Consider the following 23714-nt stretch of genomic DNA (forward strand, 5'->3'; position numbering starts at 1 on the left):
AGAGGACAGCTTGTGGGAGCTATACGAGCGGTGGAGGAGTCACCACACGGTTGCTGCTAGGAGCCTTGAAGAGAAGGCAAAGAGGTTCAACGTGTTCAAGCACAACGTGAAGCACATCCACGAGACCAACAAGAAGGACAAAACTTACAAGCTCAAGCTCAACAAGTTTGGTGACATGACTAGTGAGGAATTTAGGAGAACATATGCTGGTTCAAACATCAAGCATCATAGGATGCTTCAAGGCGAAAGACAGGCAGCAAAGAGCTTCATGTATGCAAATGTAGATACTCTCCCAACCTCCGTTGATTGGAGAAAGAATGGAGCCGTCACTCCTGTCAAAAACCAAGGCCAATGCGGTAAAACTCTTCTTTTCATTGATGCTTCAGTCTAAAAGAAATATGTGAAATTATTACCGACACAAGGTTAGGTTTGTGGTTATTACAGGGAGTTGTTGGGCGTTTTCAACAGTTGTGGCTGTGGAAGGGATCAACCAAATAAGAACTAAAAAGCTGACATCACTATCAGAGCAAGAGCTTGTGGACTGCGATACAAACCAGAACCAAGGATGCAACGGAGGGTTAATGGACCTTGCTTTTGATTTCATAAAGGAGAAAGGAGGACTCACGACCGAGCTAGTGTACCCTTACCAAGCTTCTGATGAAACTTGTGACACAAAGAAAGAAAATGCTCCGGTGGTTTCAATCGACGGACACGAAGATGTTCCGAAGAACAGCGAGGATGATCTAATGAAAGCTGTTGCTAATCAACCTGTCTCTGTTGCTATTGATGCTGGAGGCTCAGACTTTCAATTCTACTCCGAGGTAAGATAACTCACAACACACAAACTATAATTTCATTTCAAAACGTATTAATCTTTCTTTGTCTGAACACATGCAACGGTTTCATTAGGGAGTGTTTACGGGACGATGTGGAACAGAGCTAAACCATGGAGTTGCGGTCGTAGGCTATGGAACAACTATAGACGGAACAAAGTATTGGATCGTGAAGAACTCATGGGGAGAGGAATGGGGAGAGAAAGGATACATAAGAATGGAAAGAGGTATCCGTAATAAAGAAGGACTTTGTGGTATTGCAATGGAGGCTTCTTACCCTCTCAAGAACTCCAACACTAATCCTACTAGACTTTCCTCGGACTCGCTTAAAGATGAACTCTAAAGCTCTTTAATCTTTATATTATAAAAGAAAATAATAAGTTTGATCATTGTTTGTTTTTTTTAGATTTCTTTATTTATAGGATATTATGTGTTTTTCAATGTACGTACGTATGAAGTTGATGGGAACCTTTTGAATTCATCAATGATTAAATATATGGTTTTTATGTTAGTTTCTAAAACCAAAAGAACACACAAGCTAAGGCTTTTTGGCAGAAAATAAGTTAAGTCGGTGATAAAATGAAGTTTCTTTTGATAAAGTAAAGTGAAACAAACCTTTTTTCATCTTTATGCCAACTCATATTAGATAAATGAGAGAGATAGATTACCAAGCTACTCAGATACAAACACATAGAAGGAAGAAGATACTACACCACACAAACAACAGGGATTAGTTTTGCTAAGTTATCTAAGTATCTTCTATTGTTTACACGTTTTTATGAAGACTATTTCGTTATTCACTTATCTATAGATGTGTGACTATTGTTTTTATTGCAGTTTCTGTTCATGTTCTAACCAATATAATTCATAAATGAGTAACACAAGCCTAACCAATGATATTAATCAAGCTTCATTTAAGTCAACAATTATGTGAAAATGAAAAGAAAAAAATTGTGAGATGATTTGTAAAGCTATGAAATTTCAGAACAAATGAACAAATTTTTCAGGACAAATGGCTAATTTGTATATAATGTTTTAGAAACTTTGCACACAGTCTTAGACTTTGTGTGATTAAAAGTAAAAAAGAAAAATTACCACAGCTAAACCAAAAGTCCAAAACAGAGTAGTAGTAGTAAAACCCTTTCTTTTGCAAAATATTATTACTTGGCTTGAAGGTTGAAGCTGAGCCATGTCCATGGCGTATTCTTCTCTTGCGACCCAATCCTTTTATTCTTCAATTCCGTTATCTCACCGAGTTCACTTCCCTGAACCTTATCTTCTTCTTCGCTCTTCACTCTATCGAAAAACCCTTTCTCTCTCTGCTACTTCCCCTTCGTCGTCATCTTCTTCTTCCATTTTCCTCTCCTGCTTCGATGAACCCTCACCAGATAGTGTTCAACAACCAGACAATTCGACAAATATTATCAGAGAAGATGAAGTTGATGAAGAAGAAGAAGGAGATGAGTTCACAGACCCAATTCTTAAATTCTTCAAGTCACGAACTTTAACATCAGAACCAACCGAAGACCCAGCTCGTGAATCCAAATTCTCCCTCCAGAAGAATCGTCGAACGTCCTGGCACTTGGCTTCAGACTTCGCTGACTCTGGAACTGAAATAGAGTCCGAGCTTGAGGAATCAGTCTTTGCGGCAAATCAACAAACACCTGGTGTGCTGCTTACTCCGTTTGAAAATGGCATCGTCGCTGGGGAAATCTTGGAACTTGCTAAGAATTTGAAAGAGAATCAAACTCTAGGAGAGATGTTATCAGGTTTTGAGAAAAGGTTTAGTGATGCAGAGTGTGTAGATGCATTGGTGATGTTGGGTGAATCTGGTTTTGTTAAGAGTTGTTTGTATTTCTATGAATGGATGAGTTTGCAAGAACCTTCTCTTGCTTCGCCTCGTGCTTGCTCTGTGTTGTTTACATTGCTAGGTAGACAAGGAATGGCTGATAAGATTCTGCTTCTGCTAAGTAATTTACCAGACAAGGATGAGTTTAGAGATGTTCGTCTCTACAATGCCGCCATTTCTGGTCTTTCAGCTTCTCAAAGGTATCACCTTTTGTCCTCTTTGCACCATGATTTAGCTCAGGAGAATGTAAAGTTGTAGTCTTTGGTCCAGCTTTAGTCTAATGTTGTAGTTGGTGATCTCTTGTTAGGTATGGTGATGCTTTGGAAGTGTATGAAGCTATGGATAAGATCAATGTGTATCCGGACAATGTTACTTGTGCTATAATGATAACTACCATGAGGAAAGCAGGAAGAAGTGCGAAAGAAGTTTGGGAGATATTTGAGAAGATGAGCAAGAAAGGTGTGAAGTGGAGTCTGGATGTTTTTGGTGGCCTTGTGAAATCGTTTTGTGATGAAGGGCTAAAAGAAGAAGCTCTTGTGATCCAAACAGAGATGGAGAAGAAAGGTATTCGTTCAAACACGATTGTGTATAATACGCTGATGGATGCTTACAACAAATCCAACCACATAGAAGAAGTGGAAGGTCTTTTTGCTGAAATGAAAGCTAAAGGCTTGAAGCCTACAGCTGCAACTTATAATATTCTCATGGATGCTTATGCTAGAAGGATGCAGCCTGATATTGTAGAGACACTTCTGAGGGAGATGGAGGATTTAGGTTTAGGTCCAGATGTGAAAGCGTACACGTGTTTGATTAGTGCGTATGGGAGGACAAAGAAGATGAGTGATATGGCTGCTGATGCTTTCCTGCGGATGAAGAAAGTAGGTTTGAGACCTTCGTCACATTCTTACACAGCTCTTATTCATGCTTACTCGGTCAGTGGTTGGCACGAAAAAGCTTATGCTTCCTTTGAAGAGATGTGTAAAGAGGGGATTAAACCGTCTGTTGAAACATACACATCACTTCTCGATGCATTCAGACGATCTGGTGACACTGCAAAGCTGATGGAAATTTGGAAACTAATGCTGAGAGAAAAAATTAAAGGGACACGGATAACATATAACACTCTTCTTGATGGATTTGCCAAGCAAGGACACTACATCGAAGCAAGGGATGTTGTTTCTGAGTTTGGTAAAATGGGTTTGCAGCCAAGTGTTTTGACTTACAATATGCTGATGAATGCGTACGCACGGGGAGGACAAGATGCGAAATTGCCACAGCTGTTAAAGGAAATGGCTGCTCTTAACTTAAAACCTGATTCCATCACATATTCAACCATGATCTACGCGTTTGTTCGTGTTCGAGATTTCAAAAGGGCATTCTTTTACCACAAGATGATGGTTAAAAGCGGGCAAGTACCAGACCCGAGGTCCTATGAGAAACTTAGGGCGATTCTTGAAGACAAGGCAAAGACAAAGAACAGAAAAGATAAAACTGCCATACTTGGTATAATTAATAGTAAATTTGGTCGGGTTAAAGCTAGGACGAAAGGGAAGAAGGATGAGTTCTGGAAATACAAAAAGAACAGAACTACTTCTCCTGATCCTCGCCGATCTTGAGCCTGAAAGCTATATAAATGCTTTAGTGGTATATAGTGAGAAGGCTCAAGCTATACAAATGTAGCTGTATGCAATATATTCTGTTATTTGTATCTTATTTTATTTTGTTCCTAGGAGACACTTTGGTCATATGTAGTAAAAAGTGCAGAAGTTTAGCTTTATTGTTCGGACAAGCAAAGAATCTCTTAAGCTGCAAGCAATCTTCAGATATAACTCTATACTCTCTGCATCAAAGATCACACACATCACTCTCTTGTAAACAGACCCAATAAAGAAAATGAAAATCTTGATCTTGATTCTATCCTCTCTGGCACTCATGGAGCTTTGCATTGTGGATGCATGCCGATCATACTGTGGAAACATAACCATTGACTATCCGTTGGAATCCGAAATGGATGTGGGCATCCAGGGTATAGAGATCTCTTGTTTTGTATGAACGATGTCTTGATGTTTCACATAAGGTCAGGTTCTTATAGAGTGTTGGACATCGATTACGCATATCAGTCCATAACACTGCATGATCCTCACATGTCGACCTGCCAAACCATCGTGCTCGGCGGCAAAGGCAATGGCTTTGAAGCTGAGGATTGGAGAGCTCCTTATTTCAATCCTACCTCTGATAATGTCTTTATGTTGATTGGATGTTCTCCTAAATCTCCTATATTTCAAGGTTAGTAAGTTACTACAACAAACACTTCAGGAAAAAAAACAACTAAGATATTGAATTTTAATTTATTTAAGTTTCAACTTAGGCTAGACAACTTTTGAAAATTAGTTTGGATTCTTCATAAAAACAACTTAGCATTAGATTTTGATTTCTTTGCAATCTTATAATCCGATTTAGAATTTGAGTTCGTTTTATTTGTTGGATTTTCGGTTAATCGGTTTGATTTATTATTATTATTACTGAATAATTTAATTATGAGGAATACTATTATTACATTAATTAATATGATTACATATACTTTTCATACATAGGTAACTGAAAAATTATTATATCTTTTTCCATATACCAAAATTCAGTTTGGATTATGATTTTTTTTTTAAAAACTTAAACCAATCCGATTATTAACACTCGGAGTCCGGTTTAATTTGGTTCTTTCTCCGGTTAAATGCTGGTTTATAGGCTTCCCGGAAAAGAAAGTGCCATGCCGCAACATCTCAGGAATGAGCTGCGAAGAATACATGTCATGTCCAGCTTGGGACATGGTCGGATACAGACAACCGGGTATACATTCCCGGTCAGGTCCACCCATGTGTTGTGCGGTCGGGTTTGAGTCCGTAAAAGCGATTAATCTAAGTAAGTTAGAGTGTGAAGGATACAGTAGTGCGTATAATCTCGCACCCTTGAAGCTTAGAGGACCGTCTGATTGGGCTTACGGTATACGTGTCAAGTACGAGCTACAAGGAAGTGATGCGTTTTGTCGTGCATGTGTTGCAACTTCTGGGACTTGTGGTTACGAATCTGCTGATGGTGGAGGGCTTAGGCATGTTTGTATGTGTGACAACCACAATTCCACTACAAACTGTGATTCAGGTCAGTATCGTATCATCAGTTCTTTTGTACTAAAAAGTTAAATAGTTTTATACTACAGATTAGGTCCAGTGAACCGGTTTAGCGTTTAGACCAAATTTTCTAAACAATTGGTTCACTAATTTAATTGAAAAGTTGATGATTTTCTTTGTTTATGTATGTGTGTAGTTATAACACCATCCGGTACATCATCACAATATCAACTAAAAACTTTTGGATGTAAGTTTCAAAATGCATTTACGTGTACTTTTATTTTATTACAAATTTATTTCATCTTAGTTTTAAATTAATTTTTCTTTTTGCAGCACTGATCATCTACTTCATAACTATGAGCATAGGCTTTCAAAGAAGACAATGAGTACCCATCATTTATAAAAATCGTACTAAGCTTCCAATTTTACTTTTACTTTTACTTTATTCTTCACGTTTGCTAGTTTCATTACATGAAATTATTATTATGTAACGTTTTGTGTATACTTCCACAAAATTTTGACATTGTATACCAAATTTGCAGCCTCAATAAAATGTTGCTTCAGAAGTAGATCTTTGGTATTGGTTGTAAAAGAGAATCAATACTCTATTCGTGTTACACAACTTTATTCATGTTTCTCGTAAATTACATAAACTAATTACAATCTTTGGGATGATTAGAAAATCCATTAATTATTGCAAAACAACTAGAATGACTCAAATTAAGAGTTTAGTTACTAAACTAACTCCTAAAATGTGAGGGTTAGATGAGTTATTTTTTTGCCTAAAATACCTTTTTTCTTTTGTTAGGAAAATGTTAAATTTACCCTCCCAGCAATTTTTTTTTTTAAAATCAAAAGATTTTCAAAAGTCTGTCGGATTAATTGTGACAAATTTGTTTGTAAACAACAAATTTGTTTTTGCATGACAAATTTTTTATAACAGTCTCAGTTTGGATTACAGTTTTTTTAACGATAGTTACGACATATTTATAATTAATGGCAGATTTATTTTTCACGACAGAATTATTTATAAGACAACACAGACTTTCATAATATATGACAGATTTGATATAATGTCTGGCAGTTTTATATTTCACAATTATTTTCTTCATAAAAAATCTTTCGTAACGTGACAAATTATTTTACAAAAAAACAATTAGTTTTAACATCTAGTGATAGCATATTTGTTTTAGGTTATGACAGACTTTTTTTATTTAAACAAATTTTTTTTCTTTGATAAAAGATTTATTAACGTTTTATAAAAATTGCTAAAGTGACCTACGTGAAGACCATATGTTATGACAGATTTATTTATGTTATGACAGACTTTTTTTGCTTCCAAAAATCTAGTTTTTGATAACAAATTTATTAAATGTACAATGTAAATATAGTGACAACAGATTTGTTTTAAGTTATAGTTTTCAAATCTTATTTTTGTGCATTATATTTTTTATAATTCATATTTTAAATAATATTTTGAAATATCATATATCTAAAGCATATTTTTCTACATTCAAATTTTTCTAAATCATATTTTTTCAAAAAAAGTAAAATCAAATTTTTATACATAATGTTATATTTTCATAAATTATATTTTAATATTATTTTTATTTTTTAGTTATATTTTGATACATTATATTTTTATAAATTTTGTTAATTTTTTGTTTTTCTACATACAAATTGTGTCATTCTAATAAGTGGATAAGATGGAACTGGTGTATTTTCACTTAATTATTAACAAATGTTAGCTGGATTAAACTTACAACATTTTGTTAAACGGTGCATTACGTTGAGAATTTTTATTAGATGAGTTATTCGGGAAATGAAAAACAATTCATGTTTTTTTCTTCTAAAGAAAACATATTGACATGATTTTTGGTACTTTTCCCGTAACAAAAAAAAAAACACAAACTGTCCGAGTTTTCTCTGCGCTTACAAGTTGGGTAAAATGGTAATGAATAATGTATTTAATTTCACCCGGCAAAGTTCAAGGACGGCCAGTGAACATATAGATGCTCGACCAACGATTTAGATGGTCCTCGTTGTTCTCGGAGGAGCTTGACTAACGAGAAATTTGGTTTAAAAAATAACATTACATTCAGAAGAAAAGAAAGTATTGCAATTCATAACCAAAGTTTGACATTGGTCCGATAAGTGATAATCTATACGGCTCGTTGATTGTGTGAATTGAAGGATATTTAGCTTAATTAGTTAGATTCTTGATTCATCTATATTATTATTTTTGAGGTACATTTTGGGTTATGCTCTTGAAGTTTTTGTTATTTAATTTGTTTTATTTACAACATTAACTCCTAACTATTTTCCTAAAATAACAATTCCTGGAAACTCATTTAATGAAACTATTTAAATCGACCTAATTTGATACATTTATTGCCACAAATAGCTTGACAACATCTATACATTTTGATTTTTCCAAAAACAACTCTAAGCATTAAATTTTTAATCCCATAAAAATTTTCAAACCTATTTTAATAGATCTTTAAAGACTGTATGATCTCTTAAATTTAAATAACATAGCCGAGTTTGAGTAACAAATGATTACAATCGTAATAATTATTATAATGTTAATAATGTTCATAAAAACGATAACCCAACTTTAGAAACTCAATAATCGGGTATATTTAACTTTAACATCAAGAAAAATATTTAATATAATTAGTACCGTGTTAAGAAACTGTATATTATTCTGCGATAATGTTATCAACTCAAATATGAAAACACTAAAATCTCTCTTTTATTACTACGGATCATAAATTCCTTGCTCATCAAGCATTTTCCATGTATAAATATCAACTTCACAAACGAAACACAACACACAACCAAAACCACTACTATGACGGTTTTGAAACACGGGTTAAACCACTAATATGACGGTTTGTTGTTATATAGTGGGACATGTCATTAACATGACGGTTTGAATTAACATTAGTATAAATATGAAATATTATTAATGCGGTTTTGAAACACGGGTTAAATCTTCCTTTAATTATTTGGTCAATACCACTAATATAAGAATCTTAGACATATTAAATCAGGATAATTTAACTAAAATTTTGTAAAACGATTAAATCATTGGTAAAATTGTGACTTAATCCGACAATAGCTTATAAATTACATATTTATGTCCCCTATTATTGTTCTAATAATTGACAATCCAAACAAGATTATTATTTAATTAAACAAAACAAAATAAATATATATAAAAAATGTTATTATTTTTTAAAAAATTTACACCGCACGTTAAAATTGAATGCCCAAAGCAAGATATATTGGAGAACATCTCTCACGACTCTTTTTATAAAATGCAAACCCAAGTTTATAATTAATATGCTAAAAGCCACACAGGGCTTTGAATCATAAACAAAAGTTACAAAAACCATTCCCAATTACCAGACGTGAATTAAGAAAAGTACTTGAAAACAAATGGAAAACCACAAGAAACAGACCCATCGAATCATACACGTAGTAGTCCATACACAAGCTAGTCAAGATGCGCTGCATGGAACACACACACAACAATTAAACAACATGACACAAAAATCCAAGAACATTAATCAACCTTGTTTGTTACCGCTTTTTAAAGCAAAAGCTGCCAAGACCACTTGAGCTACCGTAAGCAGAAGAATAGCTAAAGCGGCTAACTTTGATAGAGCAATCCATAGAGAACCCACGTAAGTTTGCTTGAAACTTGCCCACCACACAGTACAACCATTCGAAGAATACTCGTCTACATCCTTGATTACATCAGCCAAGTAGCTATTTTCGTCATCAAACACGTAATCCTTTAAGATTCACTTGAAAAATCGAGACACACCATCTTGATCTGTTCCGAGATAGTTCTGTATGATCCCTTTCTCAGCAAGATATGATGCATCTCTCTCACTGTTAATAAGGCAGCCCATGAACATAGCGTAGCTTGTTATCTCGGTTGTTGACTTTGCATGGAACTGCTCAAATGCAATGCAATTTAACAAAAAAACGCTGATAAAATCATCCAGGATTACTTCTGGAATTTGAAGCACGCCATTCTTGAAACTTATATCCAATAATGTCCGCGCACCCTTCTTGACCTCAAATTTAATGCCACGTTTACGAAGCTTGTTCACTGGCAATGTTAACCTAGTCTGAAGTGCAATGGCAGCATTGTTGTCTCCTTCAACTGGAATTGTAACACTAGTAGATTGAGGAGGTTGAATGGGAATGGCAGCATTGTTGTCTCCTTCAGCTGGAGGTTGAATGAGAATCAAAGTCTGACGGATCATATCAAGAAGATGCTTTGCTTTAAATTTGGGGTGTTTCTTTACCAAAGATCGCTCTCCAACTTTAAAGGAACCGTTGAAGAACTTAAGAGCGATTTCTTGTAAATCACTTGGCTGCAAAAAATTTGCTGTGTCTAGTAGAGTCTGTAGAACAACCAGTGGAATCTGATTTCCTAGAAGAAGAAGATCTCTCCTAATAGATGGAAGAGCCCACGGCATACTAAAAATTGCATTTTCCTCTGGGATTTTTTCTGCATCATTAGTTAGGAACAATACGAGAAGAAAACAACCATCAAAAACCATCATGTTGATTAGAGCTTCATTATCATGACCATCTTGATCATATAAAGATCCAGAAGGATCTTTTTTTTTCTTTCTTTTTTTTGACACCGCTCCAGAAAGATCTAAATATGATTTTTTAATCTCGTTTTTCTTGAGTGCCAATCCTTTATATAGTGCCTCTTCGTTCACACCACTTCCTGTAGTCTTTATAAACAATTCCTTAAATTCTTCTTTTTGCCCTTCAATCCAATTTAGTTGTTGATTTCCGCGATAGTAAGGGCCTATGGCCACTACTGTGGGTTGATAGCCATATGCATTGTGGTTGTTGTGAGTGAGACACTTAGGGATCTTGAAGATGCAATAAGGTGAATCCCCAGAAGTCCGCTTCTGATGAATTAGGAAGAGAATCAAGCATCAGACTTTTTAAAACCTTTTTTAATAAGATGAATGAATGGATGGCGCCTGATGAGGGCCTTAAAATAATGTTCTCTTGTTTAGCGTCGTTGGCCGGACGATCCATCTTTTCCTTACCTGCATATATAAGAAAATATAAAAATCATTGCCTCCAAAATGTGAAAAAGAATTAAAAACACACAAGCATATTGGTGGCCAAATGCAAAATTAGCTCATGAAGAATAGCAATCCCAAATCAATATGTTGTGTTTATTAATGTTTCAAATATTAATTTACAAAAGTTACTATTTAAACCATACCTGTTTATTAGTATAAAGATTATCTGTGTGAAGAACACATCGATCGTTGGAATATTTCAGCTTGAAAACAAGAGATCGAGAGAAGACTAGGTTCAAACAAGATATAAGCAGTTTGGTTTAATTATATATAGATATAGATGCTCTCCGGTCTCGATCTTTCACGTTATCACATACTAGCACTTGTTTAATACTATTTAAGAGAGTCATTGCGAACTGCTACTATTTTTCTTTTTTTCATCAATGAATTGACAAATCCAGATCCATAGCTACTTCCTACTACGTCTTAGCACTCTATGTCTTAGCACGAACCTCCAATATTCATCTTTCCAAATTGTTTTAAAAATGGGTAATTCTTTCTTTCCTATTATTAGTTGAGTGGAACGAACATAATCGATGAGGATGAAGATGGTAGAGAAGAGAGGAGGAAGATAAGAATGGAAAGTGATTCTGTTATTCACAATTAATGTATGATATAAAGGTTATATACAAGTAAAGCTTATCCGACACAAACCGGTTATTTACATAACCATGATTAAACCATCATATATCTAATATTCCTCCTCAAGATGGAGTGTATATGTTAATAACACCCATCTTGCGAATGAGTCTCAAGAACTGTGTAGGAAACAATGGTTTAGTGAAAACATCAACTAGTTGGTGTTCAGTGCCGACATGAAGTGTCTTGATGATCCCCAACTGAACCTTTTCTCGCACAATGTGGCAATCCATTTCCAGATGTTTAGTCCATTCATGGAACACCAAATTGTTAGCTATATGGAGAGCAGCTGTGTTATCACAGTAAAGTGTAGAAGCTTTAGAGATATCAACCCATAAATCAACCATAAGCTTCCTTATCCAAAGAATTTCTTTCACGGCTGCAGCCATAGACCGATACTCCGATTCCGCAAAGGACATGGAGACTGTGTCTTGTTTATTTGACTTCCAAGAGACCAATGATGGACCAATAAAAGTACAAATGCCAAAAACAGAACGTCTGCTATCCGTGCATCTGCCCCAGTCCGCGTCTGCAAAAGCTTTCAGTCGAAAATCGGAAGTAGCAGAGTAAAACATACCTTGACCAACTGTGCCTTTAAGATAATGTAGAACTTTATACACAGCATTCAGATGAGGTTGTCTCGGAGCTGATGTAAATTGACAAAGCTTGTGTACTGCAAAAGTGATGTCAGGTCGGGTAAAAGTCAGATACATGAGTTTGCCAACCAGTCTTCGATATTGTTCCACATTTGCCAATAATGTCCCAGTTTCCCCATTCAATACATCACTAGGATCCATGGGAATAGGAGACGGACAACATCCTAAGAGACCAGTTTCATCCAACAAGTCCAGGACATACTTCCTCTTGACAAATGGAAATTCCTGCAGAAGTCCTTGCAACCTCAAGCCCCAAGAAATATTTAAGAGGACCCAATTCTCTCAGCTTAAACGTTTCCTTCAAGGCAGCAGTGAGAGAGGCAGTGGCGAGAGAAGAGTTACTAGCGATGATAATATCATCTACATACACCAGGACTGCCATATCAACATCTCCTGACCGCCTTGTGAAAAGGGTATCATCACCAGAACCACCCTTGAAACCCAGAGAAAGTAAAGACTGTCTCGATGCTTGCTTGAGGCCATAGATAGACTTTTGGAGTTTGCAAACAACATTTGGTGGAAAAGATTCCCCCTGTTTTGGAGCATAACCGGGTGGTAGAACCATATAAATTTCTTCCTTCAAATCTCCATTAAGAAAAGCATTAGAAACATCAAGCTGATCTAAAAACCACTTTCTGGGAGCTGCAACTGCAAGAAGGAACTTGACTGTGGCAATTCTTGCAACTAGAGAGAAGGTTTCCACATAGTCAAGGCCCTCTCGTTGAGTATAATCCTTGGCTACTAAGCGAGCCTTGTAACGCTCAAGACTGCCATCTGCATGGAGTTTCACCGAATACACCCATTTACATCCGACATGCTTTTTACCCGGAGGCAAAGAACAGACAAACCACGTGTGTGTCCTTTCCATAGCCCCTATCTCAGTCTCCATAGCATCACAAAATACCTTAATCTTACTAGCTTGATGATAACTAGTAGGAGTAGGATACTTTGTGAAAGCATTGATATAAACACAAAAGGGGTCTGAGAGATTGGAGTAAGACAAAACCTGTGAGATAGGATGAACTGTAGATTCTTGTAAAGAGTTGCACTGATAGTCTTGAAGATAACCCGGAGGTCGTGAAACTCGTTTTCTTGGAATTGTCTCAACAACCTCAGTCACTGATTCCCCCTCACTAATTGATTCCCCCTCACGTACAGTGCCAGAAGACTCTCCTCTAGTACCAACACTTGTACTCAAATGGGGAAAGAACCGTGTGGCATCATTGGTGGGTTGCGTGTTCTGAAAAGGGAAGATATCTTCAAAGAATTTCACATTCCTGGAAATAAAAAAAACATTACTCTAAATATCCATCAGTTTGTAACCTTTATAACCTGATGGATATCCCAAAAACACGCAAGCTCTGGCTCTATCTTCAAATTTTGTTCTTTGTTTCGGAGAAGTGCTCGCGTAGCATAGACAACCGAAGGTTCTCAAATCGGTGTATTATGGTGTCTTACTTGTGAGCTTCTCATACGGTGTTTTGTTGTCCAATAGTGGATAAGGTGTTCTGTTGATAAGAAACATGACAGTCAAAATACAATCGCCCCACAACGATAAAGGAAGATTGGATTGGAAAAGAAGAGCACGAGCGACATTCTAAATGTGTTGGTGCTTCCTTTCAACGACGGAGTTCTGCTCTGGAGTCTCTCGACAAGAATGGTAAGCTACAATCCCTTTGTTGCGATAAAGATCAGCAAACTTTAGCTCCGGAGCATTATCCGACCTTACACTGCGAACCTTCTTATCAAACTGAGTCTCCACCATTTGTAAGAAATCAGGAAATAATTTCAACACATCACTCTTCAACTTGAGCAAGTAAATCCAAGTTACTCTGCTATGATCATCTACTATCGTCAAAAAACATTTAAACCCTTCCACTATTTGTTCTGAAAACGGTCCCCAAACATCGATATGGAACATATCAAAAGGTACAGAACAAAAATTGTTTCTATTAGAATATGGCAATTTCTTCTGTTTTGCTCGTTGACAAATATCACAATGTATAACCCCTTTATTCCTTTGTTTAGAAATGCCAAGAACGTCTGTAATCATATCAATCTGAGAAAAAGAAGTGTGACCAAGTCTCTTATGCCAAACAGCAGAGTCTATTACAGCATTCAAACTACAAGAATATAGTTGTCTTGAATCTGCAGGATCTTCAACGTCCAACAAGTAAAGATTAGCAATCCTTCTACCTCTTCCAATCATCAATCCCTTGATAGGATCATGTATCAAGCAAGAACTAGGATCAAAGATAACACAAGAACCAAGGTCTGTAGTCAGCGAACTTATATTGAGAAGATTCAACCTGAATTCCGGTATATACAGAACATTCCTCAAACTGATAGAACCATTGATCACCACTGTACCAATACCAGCTACCATAACTAAACTGCCATTGGGAAGATTAACATGTTGACGAATAGACATATCAAGATCATCAAATAAACTCCTATCATGACTGACATGATGAGTGGCACCAGAATCAATAATCCATGATCTTTTATTTGTCACACATTGAGCAACAATCAATATCCCAATAAAGCAATAGGTAGAATTAGAGAAGAGAATACCAGAAGGTGAAGCGTCGATCATCGGTGTTGGTGTGGTCTGAGAGGTTGACTGAGGAACAAGGTGGGAGTTGAAATACGCAATGAAGTTCTGCAACTGGTCTTTAGACAAGTTTCCAATCAAACTCTCTGAACCATCATATTTCTTGTCAGTAGCACCAATCGTAGCAGAAACTTGGGCTGTAACAGCAGGAGACAGACCATACGATTGAGAAGACTGAGAAGATGCAAATTGTTGCTTCCTAGGCTTCCATCCAGGTGGATAATTGTGTAACTTGTTGCAACGATCCACAACGTGGCCAGTAAAACCACAATGAGAGCAAATCGGTTTATCCTTCTTATGAGACTGATATGCAGCATTAACAGATCCAGAAGAGGCAGGAGGGACAATGGCATTCATCACTCCAGGATGTGGCACAACATTCCCAACCTGAAAAGCAGCTGGTACAACAGTGACCCCAAATTGTTTCTGACTATCATCTTGATTTAGGATGTTGTAAACTTCAGCAATATCAGGTAGAGGCTTCTTTATGATGATTTGACCTCTGATGATAGAGTAAGACTCGTTTAAACCAGCCAAAAACTTAGTGAGCCGTCCTCTATCAACCTTCGCCTGAAAATTGTGTTTGCTCACACAGTTGAAAGAATGACAACACAAACATGATTCAGTAGGTTCACTGCCATCAAGCTGATCCCATAGAGTTTTCAAAGCAGTGTAATAGCTTGACAAGTCCATGGAACCCTGACGCAGATCTTGAATCTGCTGAATCAAATGGAAGGTTTTTGGCAAGTTTGTCATATGAAACCTATTGTGCAGATCTTTCCATACCATAGTAGCATCATCAAAGTTCAAAATACTACCATAGATCTGCTTAGAAACAGCATTCAACATCCAGGATTTTACCATACTGTTGCATCTAGACCAGATCCGAAAGATAGGATTACCTTCATCCGGACGAGGAAGAGAACCATCGATGAAAGCGAGTTTGTTCTTTGCATCAAGAGCAATCTTCATCGCAGAGCACCAGTGGTTGTAGTTCGTACCATCAAGACGATCCGCAACAAGAGAGAGGCCAGGATGATCGGCGCTGTGAAGAAAAAACGGTGAGTGTGGACTATCCACAATATCGATCTCAGAAACGGAGGTGATCGGAACACCCCGAGCTGGATCTGCCATAATCGAAGAGAGAGAGCTCATCGGAGCTTTCGATTTTGAAGCAGAACTCCCAGCACCGGTGGATTTACCCAGACGACGAGTACTTTTCCGAATCGGAACTCCCATATCGACACAAACAACCACACAACAAATCACCAACAATAAAACGATCAGAGTAAAGAGAAAACAAAAATCTGAGCTAAGCGTATAGCTCTGATACCATATTAGTTGAGTGGAACGAACAGAATCGATGAGGATGAAGATGGTAGAGAAGAGAGAAGGAAAATAAGAATGGAAAGTGATTCTGTTATTCACAATTAATATATGATACAAAGGTTATATACAAATAAAGCTTATCCGGTACAAACCGGTTATTTACATAACCATGATTAAACCATCATATATCTAATACCTATATCTATATAACTGTAAAGTTTTTAAAAACATGCCTAATAATATAGGCATATATTGGTTTATTAATGATTTAGTTATGATTTAGCTTCAAATTTTATTTGATTATCATTTTTATTAGATTTCGGTTTATATTTATTTGATATTTTAAGGCACATATTTTTTTTAAATCAATATGCAGATTTTGAATTTTGGTGTTGATCTAATAACGACTCTCATACAAATAATTAGGTTCTAAATTAAAAAAAGTAACATTAGACCTGCATATGCATTTTGATATCTTTAAATTTAAATAAATTTTCATATAGGACATCGTGAGTCGTGCAACAATTTCTGTATTATCAAGAACAAGTGTGTTAAAAAAAAGCGATTTGATCAAATAAAAATGAGTCGACTACCCATCAAAAAAATTAAAAATTAATGCATGTTCTCACAATTTTTAGTATATTTGTTTTATTTTTCTTGTCAACTATGGTTGATCTCTTCGTAATACGTGAATTAGGTATCTTCGTAGTACATGATATAGGTAAGAACTCGTCTCATAGATATTTCTTTACGTTTGACAAAAAAAAAAAAAAANTTTATTTGATTATCATTTTTATTAGATTTCGGTTTATATTTATTTGATATTTTAAGGCACATATTTTTTTTAAATCAATATGCAGATTTTGAATTTTGGTGTTGATCTAATAACGACTCTCATACAAATAATTAGGTTCTAAATTAAAAAAAGTAACATTAGACCTGCATATGCATTTTGATATCTTTAAATTTAAATAAATTTTCATATAGGACATCGTGAGTCGTGCAACAATTTCTGTATTATCAAGAACAAGTGTGTTAAAAAAAAGCGATTTGATCAAATAAAAATGAGTCGACTACCCATCAAAAAAATTAAAAATTAATGCATGTTCTCACAATTTTTAGTATATTTGTTTTATTTTTCTTGTCAACTATGGTTGATCTCTTCGTAATACGTGAATTAGGTATCTTCGTAGTACATGATATAGGTAAGAACTCGTCTCATAGATATTTCTTTACGTTTGAAAAAAAAAAAAAAAAAAAAGATTTTTCTCTACAAAATAGGAGATTTACAAAGTACTTTGGCCTTCAAACACAAAAGAAAAAAAGTAGATTGACATTTCTAATATTCATATAAAAATATAGAAAATTTAGCATTAGAGAAAATGTAGAATAACAATTTGTAAACAGAGGAGTATTTTCCTAAACAGAAACAAAGTTTATTTATATAACCCACGCTCTAGCTGTCTAGCCCGAAAGAATTTGTCTTGTTTCGTATCCGGTTATAAAAACTTATGCAGCAAGTAAATGAATTATTTAATAAAACAGACGTTCATTTTATATTATTCAGAATTTTTTTATTGGTTAAAGTTATGAAGTATATTACGGTCTTTTCGGTTAATATACGTAGGAAATAGGATAAACTGAGACTTAGCTCGCCTTGCTTTCTACAAGCTGTTTGTCAAAGAAAAAGTATTCCTCATAGGCTCATAGCAACTATCTTAACCTATATAAATACATATTTTATATCATTTACTTAAAAACTATCACCTGTAAATTTTTACTAACAATGAATCAGAAGATGAAAAGACTTTTCTTGATCATTTTCTCTTTGCTTCTCATTTTCAATTTTGCTCGGGGATTCAACTTCGAAGAGTTGGATTTAGTGAGCGAAGAGAGCTTATCTAAGTTATACGAGAAGTGGATGGGGCACTACTCTATCGTAAGGGGAACCGATGAGATGGATCGTAGATTGGAGATTTTTAAAGATAATGTGAAGTACGTCCACGATACCATGACCGTACCCTACAACCTTAAGCTCAACAACTTCGCTGACTTGACCTTCGAAGAGTTTTTTGACATGTACGGTAATTGTTATACTTGCGATGGCGAGGAAACGTATGAAAATGTTTCAGGACGGTTCATGCATGAGAACACGGTAGAAGTAGAACTGCCGACGTCTGTTGATTGGAGAAGGGAGGGAGCCGTCACTGGTGCCAAGTCTCAAGGAAAATATTGTCGTAAGTCTTACAACAAAAAATCTCTGAAGAATCTCTCTGTTTTGCTTTCAGTGAAAGAAAAAAAAATAATGTTTTCACTTTCTGGAAACTTGAAGAACAATTCAACAGCTTGAGTGCTTAAGAAAAACAACATATTTTAAGATTTAAAAGCTTTGGATTGTTCAATATGTAATGTATAATAAGAAAAATTGTAAATTAAGCTTAATGTGTCGTCAGACTAGTCTTTGTTGATCGTAAAGATATGTTATTGCAATCTAACTAATTGAGACTACGGGAGCATTACCAGGCAGTTGCTGGGCATTCTCTGTAGTTGCAGCCGTCGAGGGAATCAACAAGATCATTAATAAAAAAGAACTTGTCTCACTGTCGGAACAAGAACTTGTGGACTGTGACAGTAACAATGACGGTTGTAAGCCAGGTGACATAAAAATTTTTACCATCCAACAAGTCAATTAAGTTTTGGATAGTGAAGAATTCTTATGGAAAAGATTGGGGAGACGAAGGCTTCATAAGGATCGAGAAAGATATAGACAATCCACAAGGGCGTTGTGGTATCGCAATGAACCCCTGGTATCCAATCATGAACTCACCTCTTCATCCCTCTGCCCCAGAAGATAAAGGCAGCAAAAACGATGAGCTTTAAATTCATTGTATAATTGTATACTCTAATAATAAACTCATGTTTGTTAAGCTAAAAGATTTCAGCTTGGTATTTGTTGTGATTTTGGTGAATTTGATGTACAGTATTTGTGAAGCTTAAAAAAAGAGAGTAAAGTTTGAAGGAATCGCCTTTTTAAATGTTTTCCTATACCAAATTTGGAAATAAGTGTATATAAACCTTTCTTTTTAATTTTTGGTGCAAAAGTGTGTATAATCCTTTGTTTTTTTTTTGTTGACAAACGCGTATAATCCTNCCGCATTCGAGTTCATCAAGAGAAAAGATGGAATCACAACCGAGAAAAACTACCCTTACAAAGATAGGTTTGACGGTTGCAGTGCCACAAAGGTCCATCAGTAACACTATCTTACACATATCATAGATGACTCAGTTACCGATTATCCATTTGACAGTTATGTTTTTAATGTTCAGAAAGATAATGTGATGATTGATGACTACAAGCGTGTTACCGAAGACAACGAAGCTGCGCTTGCAGCGGCTGTTGCAATCCAACCAGTATCTGTTGTAATCGCGATGGATGATAGAAGATTTGTGCAAAATACTGGGGTAATAGAATACAGAATTGATTTCTTATTTTCAATATATTTGAAATGTCATCTATATGAGAACAGATAGTTACTATTAGAGTAGATATGTATAAGTTTAGGGATCTCTTTGTAAATACATGAACCCTAGTCTCCCTCTGTTAGTATATATATGTCTGTAGCTTCTCTCACATTTGACATATTGAATATACTCATTCCTTATATGGTATTAGAGCACCGATCAAAGCCTAAAACCTAAATTTTTTTTTCTTACGCAACAACCTTCGCCGCCTCTCTTCATCATCCTCCATGACTACATCAAACAATGTTTCTCCCTCAACTAGGGATGTCATCATGACCTCTACGCAGCCTCTCTTCAACTTTAACACCGCCAATGTGACGAAACTCACTGAAAACAATTACCTCATGTGGATCCTGCAGATCCATGCTCTGATTGACGGTTATCAGCTACGACTCCAAGTGACGACGACTGATACTACGACTCCAAGTCCAGACTTTGTCTTCTGAAAATGCCAAGACCAACTTCTATACAGCGCATTACTTGGTGCCATGTCCTCTTCTGTCCAACCTATGGTGTCACGTGCTCAAACCATTGCCGAAGTTTGGGAGACTCTTGCCGAAATGTTTGCCAAACCAAGCCGTGGCCATGTCCAACAGATCAAAGCTTGAACAAAGGGAGGTAAATCTATTGACGAATACGTTTGTGGTCTTGTTGTTCGTTTTGATGAACTTGTTGTCCTTGGTAAACCACTTGACCATGAAGACCAAATTGAGAAAATCCTTGAAGGCCTTCCTGATGATTACAAACCGGTCATTGACCAGATTGAGAGCAAAGATGTCTCTCCCACCATCACCGACGTTCATGAATGACTCCGCAGCCGTGAAGCTCGACTCCTTGCTGCCGCTACCGTACAACAAACTCCGTTTCCTGCTTCTGCAAATCTCGTTCAACATCGCAGTACTCGCCAAAATAACAACAACAATTACAACAGGAACACAATTCGTTTTTCCTCCTCTCAGCCGCGTCCCAACTACGGTAATTGGTCGAACAACTCGCCTTCCTCCAACAACACTCGCTCCAAGCCATACCTTGGCAAGTGTCAAATCTGCAACACTCACGGTCAAAGTGCTCGCCGCTATCCTCAGCTCAACTCGTTTCAATCTTCCTCGCAACGCCAAACCAGTCCCTTCACTCCATGGCAAACTCGAGCTCAAATGGCTGTACTCGACAGTGGAGTGACACATCACATAACCTCTGATCTCAACAACCTCTCCCTTCACCAACCGTACAATGGTGATGATGATCTTGTTATTGCTGATGGCTCCACCATGCCTATATCTCACATCGGTTCAATCTTACTCCCCTCTCAAACTCGCACTTTACTCTTAGACAAAGTTCTATGTGTTCCAAATATTCACAATAGTATTATATCTGTTTACCGCCTTTGTAATGCTAACCAAGTCTCCGTGGAATTCTTTCCTGCATTCTTTCAGGTGAAGAATCTCAGTACGGGGGTCCCGTTACTCCAAGGTCGGACAACTACTGAGCTGTATGTGTGGCCAGTGAAGAATCCCACCGCTGTTGCACTGCTTTCCTCCGCTGGTCCAAAACCGATCCTCTTCTCATGGCACTCTCGCTTAGGCCATCCCTCTCCTCCTATTCTTAATCATATCATTTCCAAACTTTCTCTTCCTATTGCTTCATCTACTCAAACACCTATGTCTTGTTCTGATTGTCTCAGTAATAAAACTCATAAACTTCCTTTTACTCATACTACAATCACATATACTCGCCCACTTGAATACATATATTCCGATGTTTGGACCTCTCCCATACTTTCTCATGAAAATTACAAATATTATCTTGTTCTTGTAGACCACTTCACTAGATACACTTGGTTATATCCTCTTAAACGAAAATCTGATGTCCACAATGTCTTTACCGCCTACAAATCCCTTGTTGAAAACCGCTTCCTAACCCGCATTGGCACCCTCTTTACAGATAATGGGGGCGAGTTTGTGGCCTTACGAAGCTTTCTCTCGTCTCACGGTATCTCCCACCTTACCTCTCCTCCACACACTCCTGAACATAATGGCATCTCTGAGAGGAAGCATCGTCATATTGTGGAAATGGGACTAACGCTTCTCTCCACCGCCTCGGTTCCTAAGGAATATTGGCCATACGCGTTTGCCACTGCTGTGTTCTTAATCAACAGACTTCCAACTCCTGTTCTTGACATGCAATCACCCTTTCAGAAGCTATTCACTGTGGCACCACACTATGATAAGCTCTGTGTATTTGGCTGCCTATGTTTTCCTTGGCTGAGGCCGTATGCTCAACACAAGCTTGCAGACCGCTCTCAACGGTGTGTTTTTCTTGGCTATTCTACTACTCAAAGTGCTTATTATTGCCTTCATACACTGACTAGACATTTGTACACCTCCCGCCATGTTCAATTTTATGAACACACTTTCCCGTTCTGTGACTTGTCCCACACGCCACAAGTTGTAACATTTACTCCTACTCTGCTGTCACCACAACCGTCGTCGGTCTTACCTTCCACGTTGCCGGCTTCTACACCTCCATCTGCTACACCTCCTACTGCTCCCCCTAATCCTGAACGTGATATCCGGTTTACGTATCAACGACATCCTAAACCTACAGCCCCAAATCCACCAGGCCTCTCAATGCAACATGAAGCCCCACACACTGGTCCCATATAGCTGACACCAACGTTGTCTCCGTCTTCGAGTTTGGGACCCCACGACTCTGACCTTCACCCTCGCTCATCGTCGCCGGCTCAATTATCGTCCTCTAACTCTTTCTCTTCTTCTTCTCCTTCTTCTTTGTCGAACTCGGAGCCTACTGCTCCACGGGAAAATGAGACGAGACCTACATCTCAGCCTAACCCTCTCTCCAATGAGCCCACTGCTCAACATCAAAATGAGTTGCAACCTACAACTCAGCCTCAACTACTACAATGACCCCCACCACGCCAAGCCAATCCACCACAACCACAGCACCAAAATCAAAATGTCGAACCACCACAAAATACCCACAAAATGACAACCCGAGCCAATAATAATATCACAAAACCGAATACCAAACTTTCTCTACACGTCACTGCCTCTCCTACAACGCCGAAAGAACCAACGACCATTTCTCAAGCTTTAAAAGATCCGAATTGGAGTCCTGCCTACTCACGCGAATATGATGCCTTAACTATCAATCATACATGGGACTTGGTTCCTCACAATGCTCAACAAAACATTGTAGGCTGCAAATGGGTCTTCACTAAAAAAATTCATGCCAATGGAGACCTTGACCGCTACAAGGCTCGTTTGGTGGCAAAGGGCTTCCATCAACAATATGGCAAGGACTATGCCGAGACGTTTAGTCCTGTGATCAAGTCGACTACTATCCATCTTGTTCTTGATGTTGATGTTAAGAAATCTTGGAAAATCAAACAACTTGACGTCAACAATGCCTTCCTCCAGGGTCATCTAACCAAAGAAGTTAACATGTCACAGCCACCAGGATTCGTCGACGAGGATAAGCCCACTCACGTCTGTCGTCTTAGAAAAACGATTTATGGGTTGAAGCAAGCTCCACATGCTTGGTACATGGCACTCAAACAACATCTCCTTGACATTGGCATCACCAATTCTCTTGCCGATACGTCTCTCTTCATCCGTAGTTCCGGTTCTAATATCACGTATGTTCTAGTTTACGTTGACGACATCATTGTCACCGATAATAAATCCGCTGTTGTTACGTATGTACTCGCCTCATTCTCTCAACGTTTCTCTATCAAAGATCACACTGATCTCCATTATTTCCTGGGCATTGAAGTCTCACGGACATCACACGCCCTGAAACCAATGCAACATAAATACATCATGGATCTTCTCCACAAGAACAATATGCTCCTGGCGAAACCAGTTCCCACACCCTTACCACCTTCACCAAAGCTCACAAAGGATTCTAGTACGCCTATCCAAGATGCCTCTCAATACAGGTCTGTTGTTGGTAGTCTTCAGTACCTCTCCTTTACACGACCTTACATCTCCTATGCCGT

At 37.3% G+C, this 23714-nt stretch overlaps 4 protein-coding genes and 1 pseudogene across 4 annotated transcripts; 3 read left to right on the top strand and 2 right to left on the bottom strand.

The window, feature by feature from the left end:
* Window positions 1975–4459, top strand: LOC104761017 (pentatricopeptide repeat-containing protein At5g50280, chloroplastic-like). Its single transcript, XM_010484035.2, has 2 exons — window positions 1975–2882; window positions 2990–4459. Exons 1-2 carry the CDS (start codon window positions 2023–2025, stop codon window positions 4296–4298), a joined length of 2169 nt encoding a protein of 722 aa, XP_010482337.1. The 5' UTR covers window positions 1975–2022; the 3' UTR covers window positions 4299–4459.
* Window positions 4534–6431, top strand: LOC104761016 (annotated as a pseudogene).
* Window positions 9617–10303, bottom strand: LOC104763326 (UPF0481 protein At3g47200-like). Its single transcript, XM_010486712.1, has one exon. The coding sequence runs from the start codon at window positions 10301–10303 to the stop codon at window positions 9617–9619; it is 687 nt and encodes a 228-aa protein (XP_010485014.1).
* On the bottom strand, window positions 11641–12372 carry LOC109130480 (uncharacterized mitochondrial protein AtMg00810-like). Its single transcript, XM_019240062.1, has one exon. It carries the CDS (start codon window positions 12370–12372, stop codon window positions 11641–11643), a length of 732 nt encoding a protein of 243 aa, XP_019095607.1.
* LOC104763327 (KDEL-tailed cysteine endopeptidase CEP2-like) lies at window positions 17961–20142 on the top strand. Its single transcript, XM_010486714.1, has 5 exons — window positions 17961–18411; window positions 18698–18829; window positions 18900–18981; window positions 19483–19636; window positions 20056–20142. Exons 1-5 carry the CDS (start codon window positions 17961–17963, stop codon window positions 20140–20142), a joined length of 906 nt encoding a protein of 301 aa, XP_010485016.1.

This window comes from Camelina sativa, chromosome 18 (assembly GCF_000633955.1).
Source record: "Camelina sativa cultivar DH55 chromosome 18, Cs, whole genome shotgun sequence".
Classification (NCBI taxonomy): Eukaryota; Viridiplantae; Streptophyta; class Magnoliopsida; order Brassicales; family Brassicaceae; genus Camelina; species Camelina sativa.